The following is a 16,467-nucleotide window of genomic DNA, read 5'->3' as shown; positions in this document are numbered from 1 at the left end:
AATTTACATAGCACCAATCTATCAGATGGGCTAATTCTCTCTGGGATCTTTTCCTCTAGGATGTAATATAAGTCCACCTTCTAAATGATCCATTTACATGGAAAATGGCATTTGATTGAGGTTAACCCATCATCTTTATTTCCTGCTTGTATGACATGGCCAAAGGAAAATGGATTATAAGCAAAACCAAGGCACTCGACAGAGCTCTGCTTGCCTTGAAGTGTCTGAGAATCCTATTAGTACTAATTGGCATTATCAGCACATATTGGGGAATATGGACCATTAAGTCCAAGCACTTCACTCTTTCTACTGATGGATAGTCATAGATCACCATAGAAATTGGATACTACAAACTGTAAGACCAATTTATTTTTCCTAATATCCTAATTCATGATTTGAAAATTTACAGTTTGCTCAAGCACTTCTCTTTACTCTCTCTCCCTCTGTACCTTCCTCCCTCCTCCCAATCTCTAGATCCCTGATGGGAGCAGATTGGTAAGAAGAAGGTAACTAGACCTATGATAATAAACAAGCCAAAGAAGCTAAGTAGAAATTTTGTGGCATCCTTAGCTATAGTATATATGGATTTACATGCTACATTGTCAAATAGGAAAAGGAATACTTCAATGCTTTTGATAACTATTTTCATAACCATTAAAAACAATGTTTGATACCATATGTGAATTAGACTACAGGAAAAAAAAACATTTTTTATCTACCTTGGAGCTATTTAGAGGGATATTATGTACACATGAAATAATCTTACAAAAATAAATCATATATATATATATATATATATATATATATATATATATATATCAGAAAACATTATGAGATTTCACTCAAAACATGACTTAAAGTGTGAATTTGCAATAATCAAATTGCTTCTCATCATTATGTTTGCTATCAGTGACAAAATAGCAATTTGTGTTATCTTCATAACATGTAAATTCCTTTTACATTTACAATTATTTATGAAATCTTCATAACTCATGGGAGGTAAGATGTATAACCCAAAATTTCAGATTAGTATAAAAACTAGCTTTAGTAAAGTTGAAAAACACTTACAAATACTGTGCAACAAAAAAAGGAGGAAAATGGTTTTAAGGCCTCTCCTTTAAAGGTTGTGAGTGTGTATGCATGTGTGTGTTTAACTATCATATCTTTTTTTTCATACTTACTGGAATTTTTGGGATAAATTCATGTGAAATAAACTGAAAAGAATAGTCAAGAAAATCTATGAAGAGAAATACATTTTATAGCTGTTAAATGATAAAAAAAATTGGGAATTGAAGTCTGATAATTCTGATAATGGGATAAGGCAGTGGGCATGACTCTCTTTTCTTCATTGCCTTTACATCCCTGACTCAGAGGGGAAGTAACAAGGAGTGTTGAGAAAGTAAGAATGACCAGGTGTCAATTCAGAGTTTATAACTGCTAGTTTGGGGGTGGTTCAGGAATGCAGAGGAACCCCTACAAATTAGAAAGCATGGCTGAGCAGGACTTCCTAGAGGCTCTCCAGAAGGACAGACATATATGAGTTCTAATCAATAGGTTCTCTTAATGTAGCTAAAACCATTCCCTATTGCTGGCCAAGTTTTCAGATTTCCTATGACTTATAATAATATTTTCAATTAATCCCTGAGAAATTTTTTCAGAACCTGGACTAGTATCAGAATGTGCTGGGGAAGAGTACCACAAGAACTACATTTCTTGTCTGGAGGATTTTAGAGAATCTAGCACAAAATAATTCAGGATCTCTCAGGAATGCACAAATTTTTATGCAAAGATCACAATCTCTGATCTAATTTTAGCTGAAAGTTCCATTCATTGCCTCAGAAGGTATAGGCTAAACACTCTCTGAATTTGGACCAAGTGCTAAATTATAAAAGTAATGTATCCAGTTGGCTTTGGGAGAGACATTGAGAGGCCATCATGTCCAGAAAGAGCAAAGCAAAGATAAGGTAGGTATTGGCTCTTTGTGTAATATATTATTTCTGTTTTACCCTACTGTGAAGAAATCCAGAAGGGAAAATGAAAGAAAAGATTTCGTCAACTCTTAAGTGGAAACAGGCTTAAATTAATAATTTTTAAAAGTCATTTATATTTTCTATCTAGGAGTGGAGGGATATTGGATCTATGCCAATAAATGCTAGAAATATTTTTTGATCATCTTCCATGAGCGAGGAACTATTCTCAGCTCTTTGTATGTACCAACTCACTTACACAGACTAATCCTTTGCAAGAAAGCAAAATCACCTTAACCTGCAGAGATTTAAATATCTACAGAGGTTTGGTTGGATTTTTAAAATAAGTTTGCTACACTCTGTTTCTTGCAAAATGCAGGATTTTCAAAGATTACCAATAGCAAATAAAAAGTGCTAGAACATCTGTCTTTCACTTATTTTAGAATCATTTGTCTTTCTTTTAGCAATAAAATAAGTTCAGCATCTGATAGCAATGGAGGCAAGGCAAGCTTCAGGGAGTACCAAAGTCAGCAAAGTTCAGAGACTTCAGAAAAGCAGTCTAGCCTCACACTCACCTGGCCGCCTTCTTTCTGCCAAAACACAGCTGGCTGGGGATTTTCTTTAGTTTCACAGGGAAATGTTGCAGTTCGACCTTGAGCAACAATCTGATCTCTTGGCCTAACCACAAACTGTGGAGGAGCTATAATTTAAAAGGAAAGAAAATGTGTAAATATCAACCATTGTCAAAGAAAAAGATATCAAAGAGAAAATCTGGCTCTGGGTGCATTGCTCAGTGCCAGAGAGCAATTTTTTACTTACTTGTATGCATTTCTTAAAACACTGAGGGATTGGGGAAATAATGTGAGAAAACTTATTAGCAGATCTATTTTAAATATTGTCCATTATATTATATCCCTGTGTCCCACCTACTTATATGGGAAAATTGATCCCTTATGATTCTAACATTTTTTATAAAAATGATTTGGTTATGTTTTTTAATAGAAAAACATGGAAAGGAGTCACTCCTTTACACAATTATCTCCTCCTTTAAAATCCATCTCCTAGTACACACTCATTTTATTACAATATTTGTAAGATATTGAATGAGGCAATGGGATGTCAGAAGGCATAAAATATGATCCATATTATTAAAATTCTTATATTCTGGAATTCAAGATTTGAAGATTAAAGACATTGAATTATTTAAGGGATGGAAGTTACATATTTGAAATAACAAACAATATAAATAAATGTATCAAATTAGAGCACCCCAGGGTTTAATCTATCTATATCTATATCTATATCAGAAGATATCTGTCTATCTATCTATCTATCTATCTATCTATCTATCTATCTATCTAGATATAATACAAAAAGAAAGAAAGAAAGAGGGCAGGGATGGGGTAAAAATGCTAAGACAGAAAAATTTAGATTGGAACCTAATGATAAAGAGAGACAAAGGAGTAAAAAGCAAGAGAATGTATAGCTAGAAATGTTCCCAAGGACATCTTCTTCAGCACCAAACCCACATCAGTTGTAAACACCATGTGTATCCCATGACTTTTCTGATCATCTGTTTCTATTTTAACTAGTTGCTTATGCTAGAAAACTAAGACCAAGGAAACACTTTCAAATCTACTCTAAGTTTTAGAATCTGGTATACATCAGCTAAAAGGTGAGCTCTAAAGAACTCTGACAATCAGCAACATCCAATAAAAGAGTTCATCTGAATTTCTTTTACGTTTTTCAAGTGCATAACTGCAAATCTAAGAACAGAATAAATACATGGTGCCCCAAACCTAAAACCAATCATTCATCCTAACAAAAATGCTATCACTGTGAAAGCAGAGGTATTTTTCTCAAAAAGAATTCAGTGAGTTTTGTATTGATTTATTTTTTTAGGTGTTCTATTTTCCTGGATCCTAATTCAAGATATCCAACACATACCCCAAGGACAGAAGGGATAAATCTACTAAGTGAAATTCTTTTCTATAACTAAAGATAATGGAAGACTCATTCTAACAGTACAGAGAACCCGGATTTATGGCTCTATTTGGACAGAGTGTGGTTTATGTTGCCTGGCATGCTCAGAAGCTTACAGGCCTCTCACAATCTACTTGTTATTTCTACACACTTCTCCTGAATCAGCAGATACATTGATTTTTGTTCCATGTTTGCTAATATAAATGATAGTTTAAATCAATGTTACAAAATTACTTTAGGAAAAACTTTTAAAGCACAGCAGTATTCATTTTTCAGCAGAAATGTGAAACCACTGGATTATTTTTGCCACAGAAGATTAAAGGTTGATCTTTATCATCTATAATATGGGATTTTTCTAGAAAAAAAATGTTATGAAATATTTAAGAATCAGTGTATAGTTGTATGAAATCCTAAAAAGAAAAGTAATAATGCCAATGTGGACATTAGCTTTTTGAGAAGTATTGAGGAATTTAGCTTATATGTCATCTTCAAAAATTAAAAACCCAATTCAGTCAAAATCAGTTATTTGACACTCTTTAATAAAAGTTGCCTGTTCAGCTTATTAGTTCATTTGCACAGCTTTGGGTGAGAAAAAATTTAAATTGGCCTATATAACTAGTTAGTAAGACATGAGAACCTGGTACTTAAACTATATATATATATATATATATATATATATATATATATATATATATATATATATATATATATATATATATATTTTAAAAAAGCAATAACAGATTGAAATCATCAAATAAAACATAAATGAAAACAGAGTTTTAAGCATTTTATTTTCTGTCATCTACCTGTCAGTAAAATCACTATCTGTAATTTAGAAATAGCTATAGACTTCGTTGAATTTGATACTTAAATGTTTGAAAATGTGTTTTAGAAGAGTGTTTTTGTAAAACATTTTTGAAATCCTCATCCTATAGTTTTATCACAGCTGCTAAAATACAGCCCGCCCCAAAAGGATTCAGAATTGGCCATATCTATGCATACACTTTCCTGAGAAGCTAGAGTTCTTCCATTCATTCATTCAAAATGTACTGACTGAAAACAAATTCTAAGACATTCTGCTTGTTTCAGGGCATGGGAGGCCAAATATAACATGGCACTTGAGTGGGGGTGTAGCTCACTATTAGAGCTCTTGTCTAGCATTCACAGGCTCTGGGTTCCATCTCCAGGACACCCAAAATAAAAGAAAAAAGAGAGGGGAAAAAAGAGGTGTTAGGAGGTGCTCTCGTCCTACTTGTCCTATGGCAGAGATTTCTCAGGAAACAAACACACCATTACACGATTTGTACAATAATAGAAAATGAGCTGTGTTTTGAAGCACAGGTAAGAGATCACTAGATGAAGAGAATTAAGGTCACAGAACAAAGGCACCAAACATAAGGCAAAGACCTGTGGAACTGGATTTGGTACAAGAAGATAAAGAGTTTTAAAAGTAGAAGAAACCTGGTGTACAGAGCTGATATAGATAAGACCAGATAATTTATACAAAGGAGTTGAAAATTGTGTCCTGAAAGCTATTAAGATCTTTTCAAAGATGATTTTGCAAAATAGATATCAGATATATGGTTTTAAAAAGAATGCTCTGGAAGCAATGTAGATGGTGATTGGAGATGATGATTAGAAAGACAGAGACAAAGGCTGGAACACCTTGGCAAGTTGGGACAGAAAATCCAGTGAGAATTGCTATGAGTAGCACCTAAAGAAAACATTTCATCAGAACTCCTACAAAAAAATGAAGTGCTACAGTATCACAACATAATATTTACCACTCATGATATCATTCTGAAAGACCAGGAAATCATAATTTCTTGAACTTTTTTCCAGTTTTATATTTTTTAAAGACCACTAACCAAAAGCCATCAATCCTAAAAACTCTCTTTTTCCTGTGATATCTATTTATATTATACTTTAATTCTAAGTTATTATAAATATGCTCTATTTCTAATGTAAAATAACACAATTAGGTCCTCAAGATGACAATTCAAAACACAATTTAAACCCAATGTGAATTAAGGATATCGAGTTATAAACTCCAAAAAATATGCTAGTTATAAAAATGGCAATTCTCTGATGTTTGTTAAGACAGATGACTATGAAATACATAATTATGTCCTCTCTAAAACATGAAAACATTAGACAAATTTCATGTCAATAGCCTCGTGGGTCTCAATAGAACCAGAATTGTCAGGTGTAAATTTTTTTTAAAGAAAACTAAAAATGTTGAATCATTTAGCAAAACAATCTAAAAAGCTTTTGAGTCTCTGAAAATGTATGTCCTTTTGTCACCCAAAGTCAGGCCAACAAATAAAATTGCAACGATCACTTTTACTTTTGTAGATTCTCTTTCTCTGCCCAAGATCTATATTGCAATCTTCTGTGAAGGCATATAAGCTCAAGGAATTTACTTTTGAGGTTTTAAAATGAAAAACAGCATCAATTATTCTTCTGATGACACTCCACAGTTTCCGCATCTCTGCCAGGTGGCAGTGAGAATGGTTTGAAAAGACAGTACTTGGCTGATGGCACCAAAGGGAGAGAGTAGACAGGGATGGCCTTTTATCAACACAGCATCATAGTGGGAAGTGGGATATACATAAAAGGGATTTTATACAATGGTTCTCATTAAATATGAAAAAAACACAATTAGGTCCTCAAGATGACAATTCAAAACACAATTTAAACCCAATGTGAATTAAGGATATCGAGTTATAAACTCCAAAAGAATATGCTAGTTATAAAAATGGCAATTCTCTGATGTTTATTAAGACAGATGACTATGAAATACATATTTATGTCCTCTCTAAAACCTGAAAACATTAGACAAATTTCCTGTAACTATGCTGCAATAACCTACTTGCCTGCTATGTCAAGTGATTATACCTTATTGCTTTAGCTATAAGAAGAAATGAGATGGAGCAGAGTGATGCAGTTCAGTATTTAATCAACACTTACACATTAAAAAACAATATCTCTATGAGAAAAGTATGTTGTGTGATTTCCAGAGAAGTAGACCTGATCTATAAAAAGGTCAATCAAGATTAGAGGTCTAGTCCAGTTCACTTGAAACTGTGTTTTGAGAATTTAAATACAATGCACAGCAAATTAGATTTGATTTCTGCGAAATTATGCTTTGATTCTGAATTCAGCCCAAGCTGGCTTCAATCAAAGTCATGCAACAGCTCTGTTATGCTAATGCTTGCTGGTGAGAGTGAGTGGGTGATATGGAAATCAGATGGCTGAACATGAGTAGGAAGCATAGGCCATGCATGGGGTGGGCTTTGAGATGAGGGGAGGGGGACCTTAAAGGTTCATCGCATCATGTTCAAGATGTTTCTACAGGAAAATATGACTTTGTATGGCAGGCATTAACATGGAGATAGTCATGCCGCAGTTAGGTACATTAATATGTGATACAGGATGGTTACAGGCACACTCAGCTGCTCCCTTTCTTTGGGTGTAATTTCATGCCTGAATGAATAAACTTTTGATTCAATAGTAATAAACATTTTGAACTTCTTGACAAACTGGAGTAGAAAAGAGTTTTTGCTATTTAATATAATTTACTTATTAAATGCTAATATATTCTGCAAACATTTAAAATGCAATCTCTTTGATCATTTGCTTGAGTCAAAGACTTGCTCAGTCACAAACTGTGCAATACAATGACAATAATTAACATTAATTGAGTGCTTATTAAGTGATATGGACTATGTTAAACAATCTACAGGCATTATTTTATTTAAAATTTGAAAACCTTATGTCTTAATGATTACCATTATGATATAAAGGCCAGTAAACTGAACTTTATAAAGGGTACACAATTTTCTTAAGGTTAAAGTCTTAGACTGGAAGATAGGTTTACTTTACTTTCATTTCAATGTCATAGTTGGACCTATTAAACACTGAACTGCTAGTTTAATTTGTTTTACTTCAAATTATAATCTGGTTAACTGAGAATTTTTCATATCTAGCATCAAATAATTGAGTCAGAAATTTAGGCTACAACTTCCCATAAGGTATAATATTTAAAAAATCATAACATGCTTTTCTTGAATAGCTGTTTTTATTATTTAAAGGAGCATAAAACCCATAATTTTTTTCTTCCTATACTAACTCTAAGTACAGCCTTTCTTAAATACACTTTCTTTCAAATAACCCTTGATTCAAAACCCTACAGTGCTTTTCATTACATGGCAATAAAAACCTACAATGCATATCATTGCAAGGCTTGCAACTCATTCTCTCCCAAGATTTTATCATCTTGACATTCATTTGTCCCCAGACTACTTCCAGAATTTCAGTAGACCAGTCTTCTCTCCATCACTCACATATATATTGGCTTTTCTTATGCTTAACCAATCTTGATATCTATTATCTTTTGATTCACCTTGTCAACAAGGATTTACCTGAACACATCCTGACCTTGTAGTTGCCCTGGCTTGCATTTTCTCTCTCTTTTTTTCTCTATTTTCCCCCATTTACATATCTTACTCAGATCTGTAGTACATTCTTATTGGTGTGAAGTGTTGTTTACCACCTTGCACTGAAATGTTGTCGTTATTTGGCCTAGAAAATCTTCTAAGAGAGAATTTCTAAGTAAAGGGCATATTTTAGGAAATTTTTAAAAATGGATCTATAGAAAATATTCAATATTTTTTCCATCTCATTTTACTCAAAGCTTCTGATTTTTTCACCAATACTATTGGTAATAATTTGGATGGAGGGAAATGACAGAAAATGTAGGAAAAAAATAATTAACCAATTTGAACATGACTATATAACTATAAACAAGTACCTACCATCCCAGAGGAACAAAAGCATATAGACAAAAATAGGCATTTTATAGCAATCAGACCTAGAAGTCCTGGCAAAATGTTAGTAGACTTGCCTTTACCAACAAGAAACAGGCAGAAGTCATTTCATTACAATGCAGTATACTCTAGGAATAAGAGGTAAATGTTTATTCAATCTAAAAACAGTAGAGTTTGACTTCTAATTGATAAGTGAATGTTTTGAACTTATTTAATTTTATTTATTTTTTTACTATTTAACATTCACTTGAGTTCATATCATTTCTTTTAATATTGGAAATGCATACATAATGTCATAAAATATTTGATTTGAAGCATATTAATACATAATTCATCTCAGAGGAAAGAATGCATTTGTAATGGAAAATATAAATTTGGAATATAGGATTTAAGATAATACCAATATCTATACCTTTTCTTTTGACAATAATATAATTTGTAAAACCATAAACAGATATATATTTTTTCTGACATCTTTTTTTTTTTATTCGAAACAGGGTCTCACTAAGTTGCTGAACGCCTCACCATTGCTAATGATGGCTTTGAACTTGCAGTCCTCCTGTCTCAGCTTCCAGAACCATGCCTGGCCCACCCCCAAACACACACTTTTCTGATATCAAAATGAAGATGAAAAAGTACTATATAGTTTACTAGTTTCATAAATTTGAAAAAGTAAAGTAAATGGTTAAAGAGAATAGAATGATCACAATGAATGAGAGTCTTAGATTCTTCATCTAATCAGACTTCACATCCTACTCTTCACCTATCAGAGGTCACATACATAGGAGCATCCATTCCTTGTGTGAATAATGATGCTGCTGTCATTTAGTATTACTCTGTGGATTTCTTACTTCCTCCTATGGAATTTGTTAACTTTGGGAAGACTACAATTTTGGAGGGTTCATATAATACTTGAAACCCCAAAAACACTCTCAATTATTCCAAATCTGATGATCAGAGTAGGCAATGAAGTGAGCCAGTTATTATCTAGTGTGATCAAAGTGGACTTCTTAATCACATTGTAGAGCAACTGTAAAAGCAATTCTAAGAGAAGCTAGAGGAAGGAAAGAGGGAGAGAGGGAAATTATAGAGGGACAAAGGGAGGAAGGATATAATTTTATTCTTTTTTATTGATTAAACAGGTAAGAGGAAGGGTGAGAGGTTGTTCTTCACAGAGAGAAAAACATATGTTTTATGTTAGAAATATAAAATTCTTTCAATGGCACCAGGGTTCCATTAACCTCACCTCCTTCTTTGTCACCACTGGCAATCTAGATCATTCCACATTTTTAGTCAGTTTGTTAAACAAAAAGGATCATATTAGCGAACCCACATATTTTTCTATATTAATTGTCTTTACTTGTTTTACAAAGCCTTCTATAATCCTATGATGGTATTAAATATTTCTACATTGCAATATTTTTTTCATCTCATTATACTCAAAGCTCCTGACACTTTTCCACCAGTGATACAGTTGGTCATAATTAGTATAAGTAGTATACCTACTTCATCATATAACTCAGGCATGTTTATAGAAATTTAAGCTTTATTATATCTTGGATTACCAAAGTAGATTTAATTTCCATTGTAGGTAAGTACAGAAACTCATACTTGATTCAACATACAAGTTGCATAGAACAACTGAACTATAAAAAAAATAAAACTATACATTGAAAACTTTCTGGAAACATCTATAAACATTTTAAGAAATTTTGAACTTCTAAGTACCACTTCCCTATATTTTCTGTTTTTTATCAGAATAATTTTTTTTTTTACTCTTTAGGGAACTCTTGATTTGCAAATAAAATATTATTAATTTTAGAACTAATTGTTTATCAAGACAATATTCACATAATTCAGAAAAGAACGATCATATTTTTGACCAGCAAATGGAGAATGTTTTAAAAGTTTGTAAAAAAAATATCAAGGTCCTATGCTGCTAAACTGGGGAAATAAGATTTCTTATATTGGGGGTAGAAGGGGTCATAACTGTGCAAGTGAGGAGGGGAAAACTATAGCCTAAAAAATGCCTCTTCAAGTAAATGGTGAGACAAGACATCCACTTTCAGTCACTTAACCTGTCAACTTGCCAGAACTGTCACATCAGCATTCCAGGAAAATCAGGAAGGCTGATCACATCCCATTATCTCATTTTTTAAAGAAAGATTGCATTAAGATGCCAATCAGAAAAAGGAAAAAGGAAAAATTTTTTGCAACCCAGGAACCATTGTACTGATGCTGAAGGATTGCTTAGTTAATGGAATTTTAACATGCAACTGAAATGTTTCTTAATAACATTAATTACACGCTTAGTAAGGCACCATCCTAACTCATTAATGCCTTCTTTTTGTTGTATTTTATCTCCTACTAGCAGAATGAGGAATATGTGATTGGCCTATTACCATTAATGTTGCTTACTATTTTTATGGCACTATTTAAAGCTGCTTGCATAAACATTTTCTATGCAAGTCTTACCTATGTATGCATATGTGTGTATCAATTAACTGTGCCAACATTTGGCATGCCCCTACCACATGTAAGTGTTATGCTAGAGCTAGAAGCAGCAGAAAGATTAATACAACAACATATTTGCAGATAAAGAACGAATCATTTTGTAGGATAGAAGAAAATAGCATCACCAATAAATCTTGGAAGCAATATTTGCCAGATAGCCTAATGTGCATTCAGATATATTTTAACTCAAATTTTAATTTAATTTGCTAGTTTATATATTTTTAATGAATATAATTATGTACCAGTCCCTTGAGTGACCTTTAATATGTTTAAGTAAGTAGTGTAGTAATTTAAATGTCATGCATGTAAGACTGAGGTGTAATACATATCACAATATATTTTATAGGATATAAAAACATACATATCATAGAGTTTCTTGCTTTCTACAAATTACAATAATGTATAAAAATTTAAATTTCTACCTTTTTTAAAGGAATGACTCAGATGTTCATGTGTTTTATTCTGTCTACATCCAGTGAAATCTCTTAATTCTCATCTTATTGGACAGTTTCAGGCCACAAAATTTACATTATTACAATATTCAAAACTTATAGTACTTTAGGTACCAAATTAAAATATTTAGTTTCTGTTTTAATCCTATGTGGAGAGATTCTAAAATTAATGAGATTTAAACTTTTTGATGTTTGGTTTAAGATAATGTAGTCAATATATTTTGCTCTATTTTCCTCTAGTTATTATAAGAAAAGAAATAAATAATATGGAAAAGCTACTGTAAGCCAAAACAACAAACTGTATGGTATCCCTGCTAAACAGGTTCAAGTCGGGAAGAGAAAGAGGAAGCAAGGTGAACATCAATCAGCATAACCAGCCTCCATTCTCTATCACTAGTCATGTCACTATAATCTCCTGTCACATTGCAAAAGCTAGTCATTTGATCCTTTAATCATGATTTTGAAAATAAGAGACATGACTACATAGAAAACCAGCTAAAATTTAGAAGAAAGGAAGGTGAACTTAAAGAAAGAAAAAGCCAAGCGTCCTGTGGTGGGCAGAATTCTAAGGTGACCCACATGACTTCCGCTTGCTGGAGTTACTCTCATGATCATGTTATGTTACAAAAGAGATTCTGAAGATATAACTGAGAGTACAAATCAGTTAACCCAAAGACAGGAAGATGAGTCAGTTGGGCCTAACTTAACCCTATGAGATTTTTAAATAAGTAGATTTTCTCTAGTACCAAAAGGGAAGCAATACAAAATTAACACATAAGAATTCAAGAAACCATTGCCAATTTTGAAGGCCCTGTAAGCCATATAGGAAGGCTGAAGAGTGACCTCTCAAAACTGTGGGTGACACTGACTTGCAGCCAAGGAATTGGGGAATTCAGTCTACAACTGCAAGGAACTTAAGTCTGCCATCAACACAAACAAAATTTGAAGTGGTTTCTTTCGGAGAGTTTCCAGAGAAGAGCTTAACTGGGTATATATTTTGATTTTCACCTGTTGAGACCCTAAGCAGAACCCCCCCTGCTTTTACCTGTCTGTTCTTTGTATCTATAGAATTTTGACTTAATTAATGGATATTGTTTTATATTTTATTTTTAAAAAGAGAGCGAGAGCAAGCAAGCGAGAGAGAATCTTTAATATTTATTTTTTAGTTTTTTCGGCGGACACAACATCTTTGTTTGTATGTGGTGCTGAGGATTGAACCCAGGCCGCACACATGCCAGGCGAGTACGCTACCACTTGAGCCATATCCCCAGCCCTGGATGTTGTTTTAAATAGCTCAGTTTGTGACGATTTTCTCTCAGTAATAGAAAACTACCATGCCTGAAAGCCATCTTCATTATGAAGAAAGGAATATAAAGGGAAGATGAGGAGGTAGTTTCATGTGGGAAAGCAGAGAGCTCAAACCTAACAAAGATTATTGTTTATCAGCAGAGTCAATAAAACACTAAAAAGAAATTGATTTTATTTTTTTCATAAAGGAACCAATGTAGATGCTCTTCAATAGATGATGGATAAAGAAACCGTGGTATATGTACACAATGGAATATTACTATAAAAGAAAACAAAATTATGGCATTTGCACATAAATGGATGGAGTTGTAGAATATCATGCTAAGCAAAGTAAGCCAATCCCCCAAAACCAAAGGCCAAATGTTCTCTTTGATAAGTGGATGCTAATCCATAATGGGGAGTTGGGCATGTGATGCGTGGAGGAACTCTGGATTGGGCAAAGACAGGGAAGAGAGAGGAGGGAGCATGAAGATTTCAAGAAATGATGGAGTGAGACCGACATCATTATACTAGGTCATGATTGCATCAATGGTGTGACCCTACTTCATGTACAACCAGAGAAACATTCTGCTGTCATATATAACTGATTAGAACGAATAAGCTTAAAAATTAAGAAAAAAAGAGATATTTAAGATTGCATTCCAAGCAAGGGCTAGCAAATGACCCTCATACTTTCCTCTTTCTCTTCTCTAAACATGCAAACTGTAGTCTTCTGCACTCAACTAGATAATTGCCAGATAAGGTTTTAATAGGATCTATGCAAAACAAAATAAATATATATATTACTGAACTAATTATTTAATTCAAGAGAAAAAGGAAAAATAATTAATCCAAGAGAAATGACCAGTACCTTCTAGGAATTATCAAAGAAACACAGACATACTTTACAATAGTTGAGCATATTTTAAAGGAAAGTACATACAATGAAGTTTTTCTTCTACAAAAGCAACAAACAAATTCATAAAATTGGATTAAGTAAATGGATTAAGTGACACATGAGATTAAGAAAGGTATGTAAGGGCTCAGCAAGGAAATGGGGAAAGAAAGAGAAAAACAATAAATTATTTTAGTAAGAAGAAATACGTGATGATTATAATTTAAAAAGGAAGGTGAAAACTGACATTAAAATTCACACATATGAAATAAAATTCTTACCTTTGAAATTATTACAGCATAGTCAGTAAACATGGAATGTAAACAAAGGAAAGCCAATATACAAAGTATGTCTGAAGGAAATAAGTGAAAGAAAAATATTCAAAGATAAAACAGAAGGAAACATCCTTTAAGGATTAACTTAATTATGATCCTATAGATTCAGGAAGCTTTTGGTGTCCGTAATCCAGAAAATATATTTGGAAGAATATGCAAAGAGATATCCCAACCAAGAGGGAATTGTTGTGTAAGTACCTTTCAATTCCAAAACAAGAGAATATGTCATCCAGTTATGAGAAACAAAAAGAAAAGAAAGAAATATGTGATTCAATAATTCTTACCTAACCTTCCCTATAGAGACAATGGACAGATGCTGTCAAGAACATAAGGCTAAAACTGGCCCAGCAGAAGTAATCTAAAATTGTTTTTCACTTTAAAAATAAGTATTAGTTTAAGCTATCTTGAACATTTCACATAGTGGAAACTCTATTAGAATATGCATTTTTACCCATAATTTTGTAAAAATATACGGTGTGATGAAAAACATGATATTTATTTAGTAATAGTTAATCAGGACTCTGTATAAAGTAGCTAATTAGTGCCAGGTACAAGAAACATCAAGAACTTGAAGGAAAGAAAAGATTAGCCCAGGTTATGAGGTTCAGTTTGTCCAACAAAGAAAGAATGCAAGGAATAAAATTCTAGGTCTCCTTCCAAAACACACTCAGAACACCTTTTACAAACAATACATCTCAGCATGCTGCATAATAACCACGTTTTTTTTTTTTTTACTTGAAAGCAACTATAATTTTTCCACTTCTAATTTAAATTACATTTAGCACATTACAGTTTCCACATTTCAAGGTAGGGTGGGATATGAAGGTGTCAAAAATATCTGTCACCTTGTTCCTTAGTAATAACTGATTTATTATTTGTCTTGAATTATTATTTTATTCACTCATTTTTATTGTTGTTGTTGTATTTCTTGGTGGCCTCAGGAATAAAATACGTTAGAACATGTTATTCCAAAACTGCCTCAACTCATAAAATAGAACTTTCTAAAATGAGAATATGTTTACTTTTGTGCTTAAGCAGTTAAAACATTGAAAAATTATGTCCCTATAGATGTCTGTTTTGACTAGTGGCAGATTCTATAAAATCATAATCGAAAAATGTGGAATTTTGCCAAGAACATGATTTTCTCAATATTTATGAATTTTTCTGTAACCAATTATATTCTACTATCAAAAAGAACATACTTTTATATCACTGAATTGGGAAAAAAGTTTTTTTATAAAGTTGTGTACTGTCAGTTTGTTTGTGATATTTCAAACACGTTTCACCTGATATATTCAACTTTTTTTGGTCTCTCTACTTGAGGCAATAAGCAGATAGCATATGGTGTACAAGATATAAAATGAGGCAGGGCTCAGCATCACAAGTAAGGCAGCTGGTCGATTTGACAGTTCTTTTCCAAATTACTCATCATGTTTTGAGTTGCTGCTAGGAAAAAATGTGTTGCCCATCTCCAAAATAGATGTTCTTTTTTATTTTTAAGCTTGGGAAAGGCTTCCAATAGGAAAATAAGACAGACAGGTAAAGGAAGCAAGATATTTATGCTTATTAAGACCATGTTTTTTTTTTTTTTTCTTGTCAGTTCCTTCATTGGAAGAGTTTTCCACATAAACAAAAGAACATTTCAACATTCTTAGTTAACTATGCCTTACAATGCACTTGTGCTTTTCTTAGAAGGAATGTCTTCGAAATAGTAAAAATGGCTTTTTAATTGTCAAAGTGGCATTGGTCTAGATTTTTTGGAAACTAATAAATACAGAGGTTGAATTAAAGGGCTCTTTAGGAGATGTTGGTAACATTACAGATGAATAATGCAATCTGGAAAATATTGGTTTCCATTGGCAAGTGTATAATGGACTGATTTCAGCAATATTTTTCCACATTGGGGATATTCTTAAACAAGTTTTATAGAATCTCCAAAGTAGAGTCTTTAACTCATAAGAGTCATTCATTTAAACAAACTCCCAGTTGGGGTTTTTAAAAGATTTCTAAGTGGGACTTTCCATAGACCATCAGGAAGTTTCATCTGGTGTAATGCCATGATGATTTTCCGAATTTGTAAGAATTCTAGAATCTGCAATGATTTCTAAAGAAAGCTTTGCCCTCTCTGCATTTTCTCTAAGCTTTATGTGCTGGGTACAAATTTTTTCACCAGACATATTGGAATTAAAAACTAGCTTCTGTTCG

The 16,467-nt window shown here is 32.8% G+C and overlaps 1 protein-coding gene across 1 annotated transcript in view; it reads right to left on the bottom strand.

Moving 5' to 3' along the window:
• Positions 1 to 16,467, bottom strand: part of LOC143640222 (roundabout homolog 2-like) — a 144,620-nt gene that overhangs the window by 102,940 nt on the left and 25,213 nt on the right. The window contains 1 exon segment of the mRNA XM_077108109.1: positions 2,543 to 2,667. Within this exon segment, the coding sequence (XP_076964224.1) occupies positions 2,543 to 2,667 (125 nt within the window).

The sequence above is a fragment of the Callospermophilus lateralis genome, unplaced genomic scaffold (genome assembly GCF_048772815.1).
Source record: "Callospermophilus lateralis isolate mCalLat2 unplaced genomic scaffold, mCalLat2.hap1 Scaffold_138, whole genome shotgun sequence".
NCBI classification, from domain to species: Eukaryota; Metazoa; Chordata; class Mammalia; order Rodentia; family Sciuridae; genus Callospermophilus; species Callospermophilus lateralis.
The sequence above is the reverse complement of the archived record's forward strand: the minus strand, read 5'-3'. Positions and strand labels throughout refer to the sequence as shown.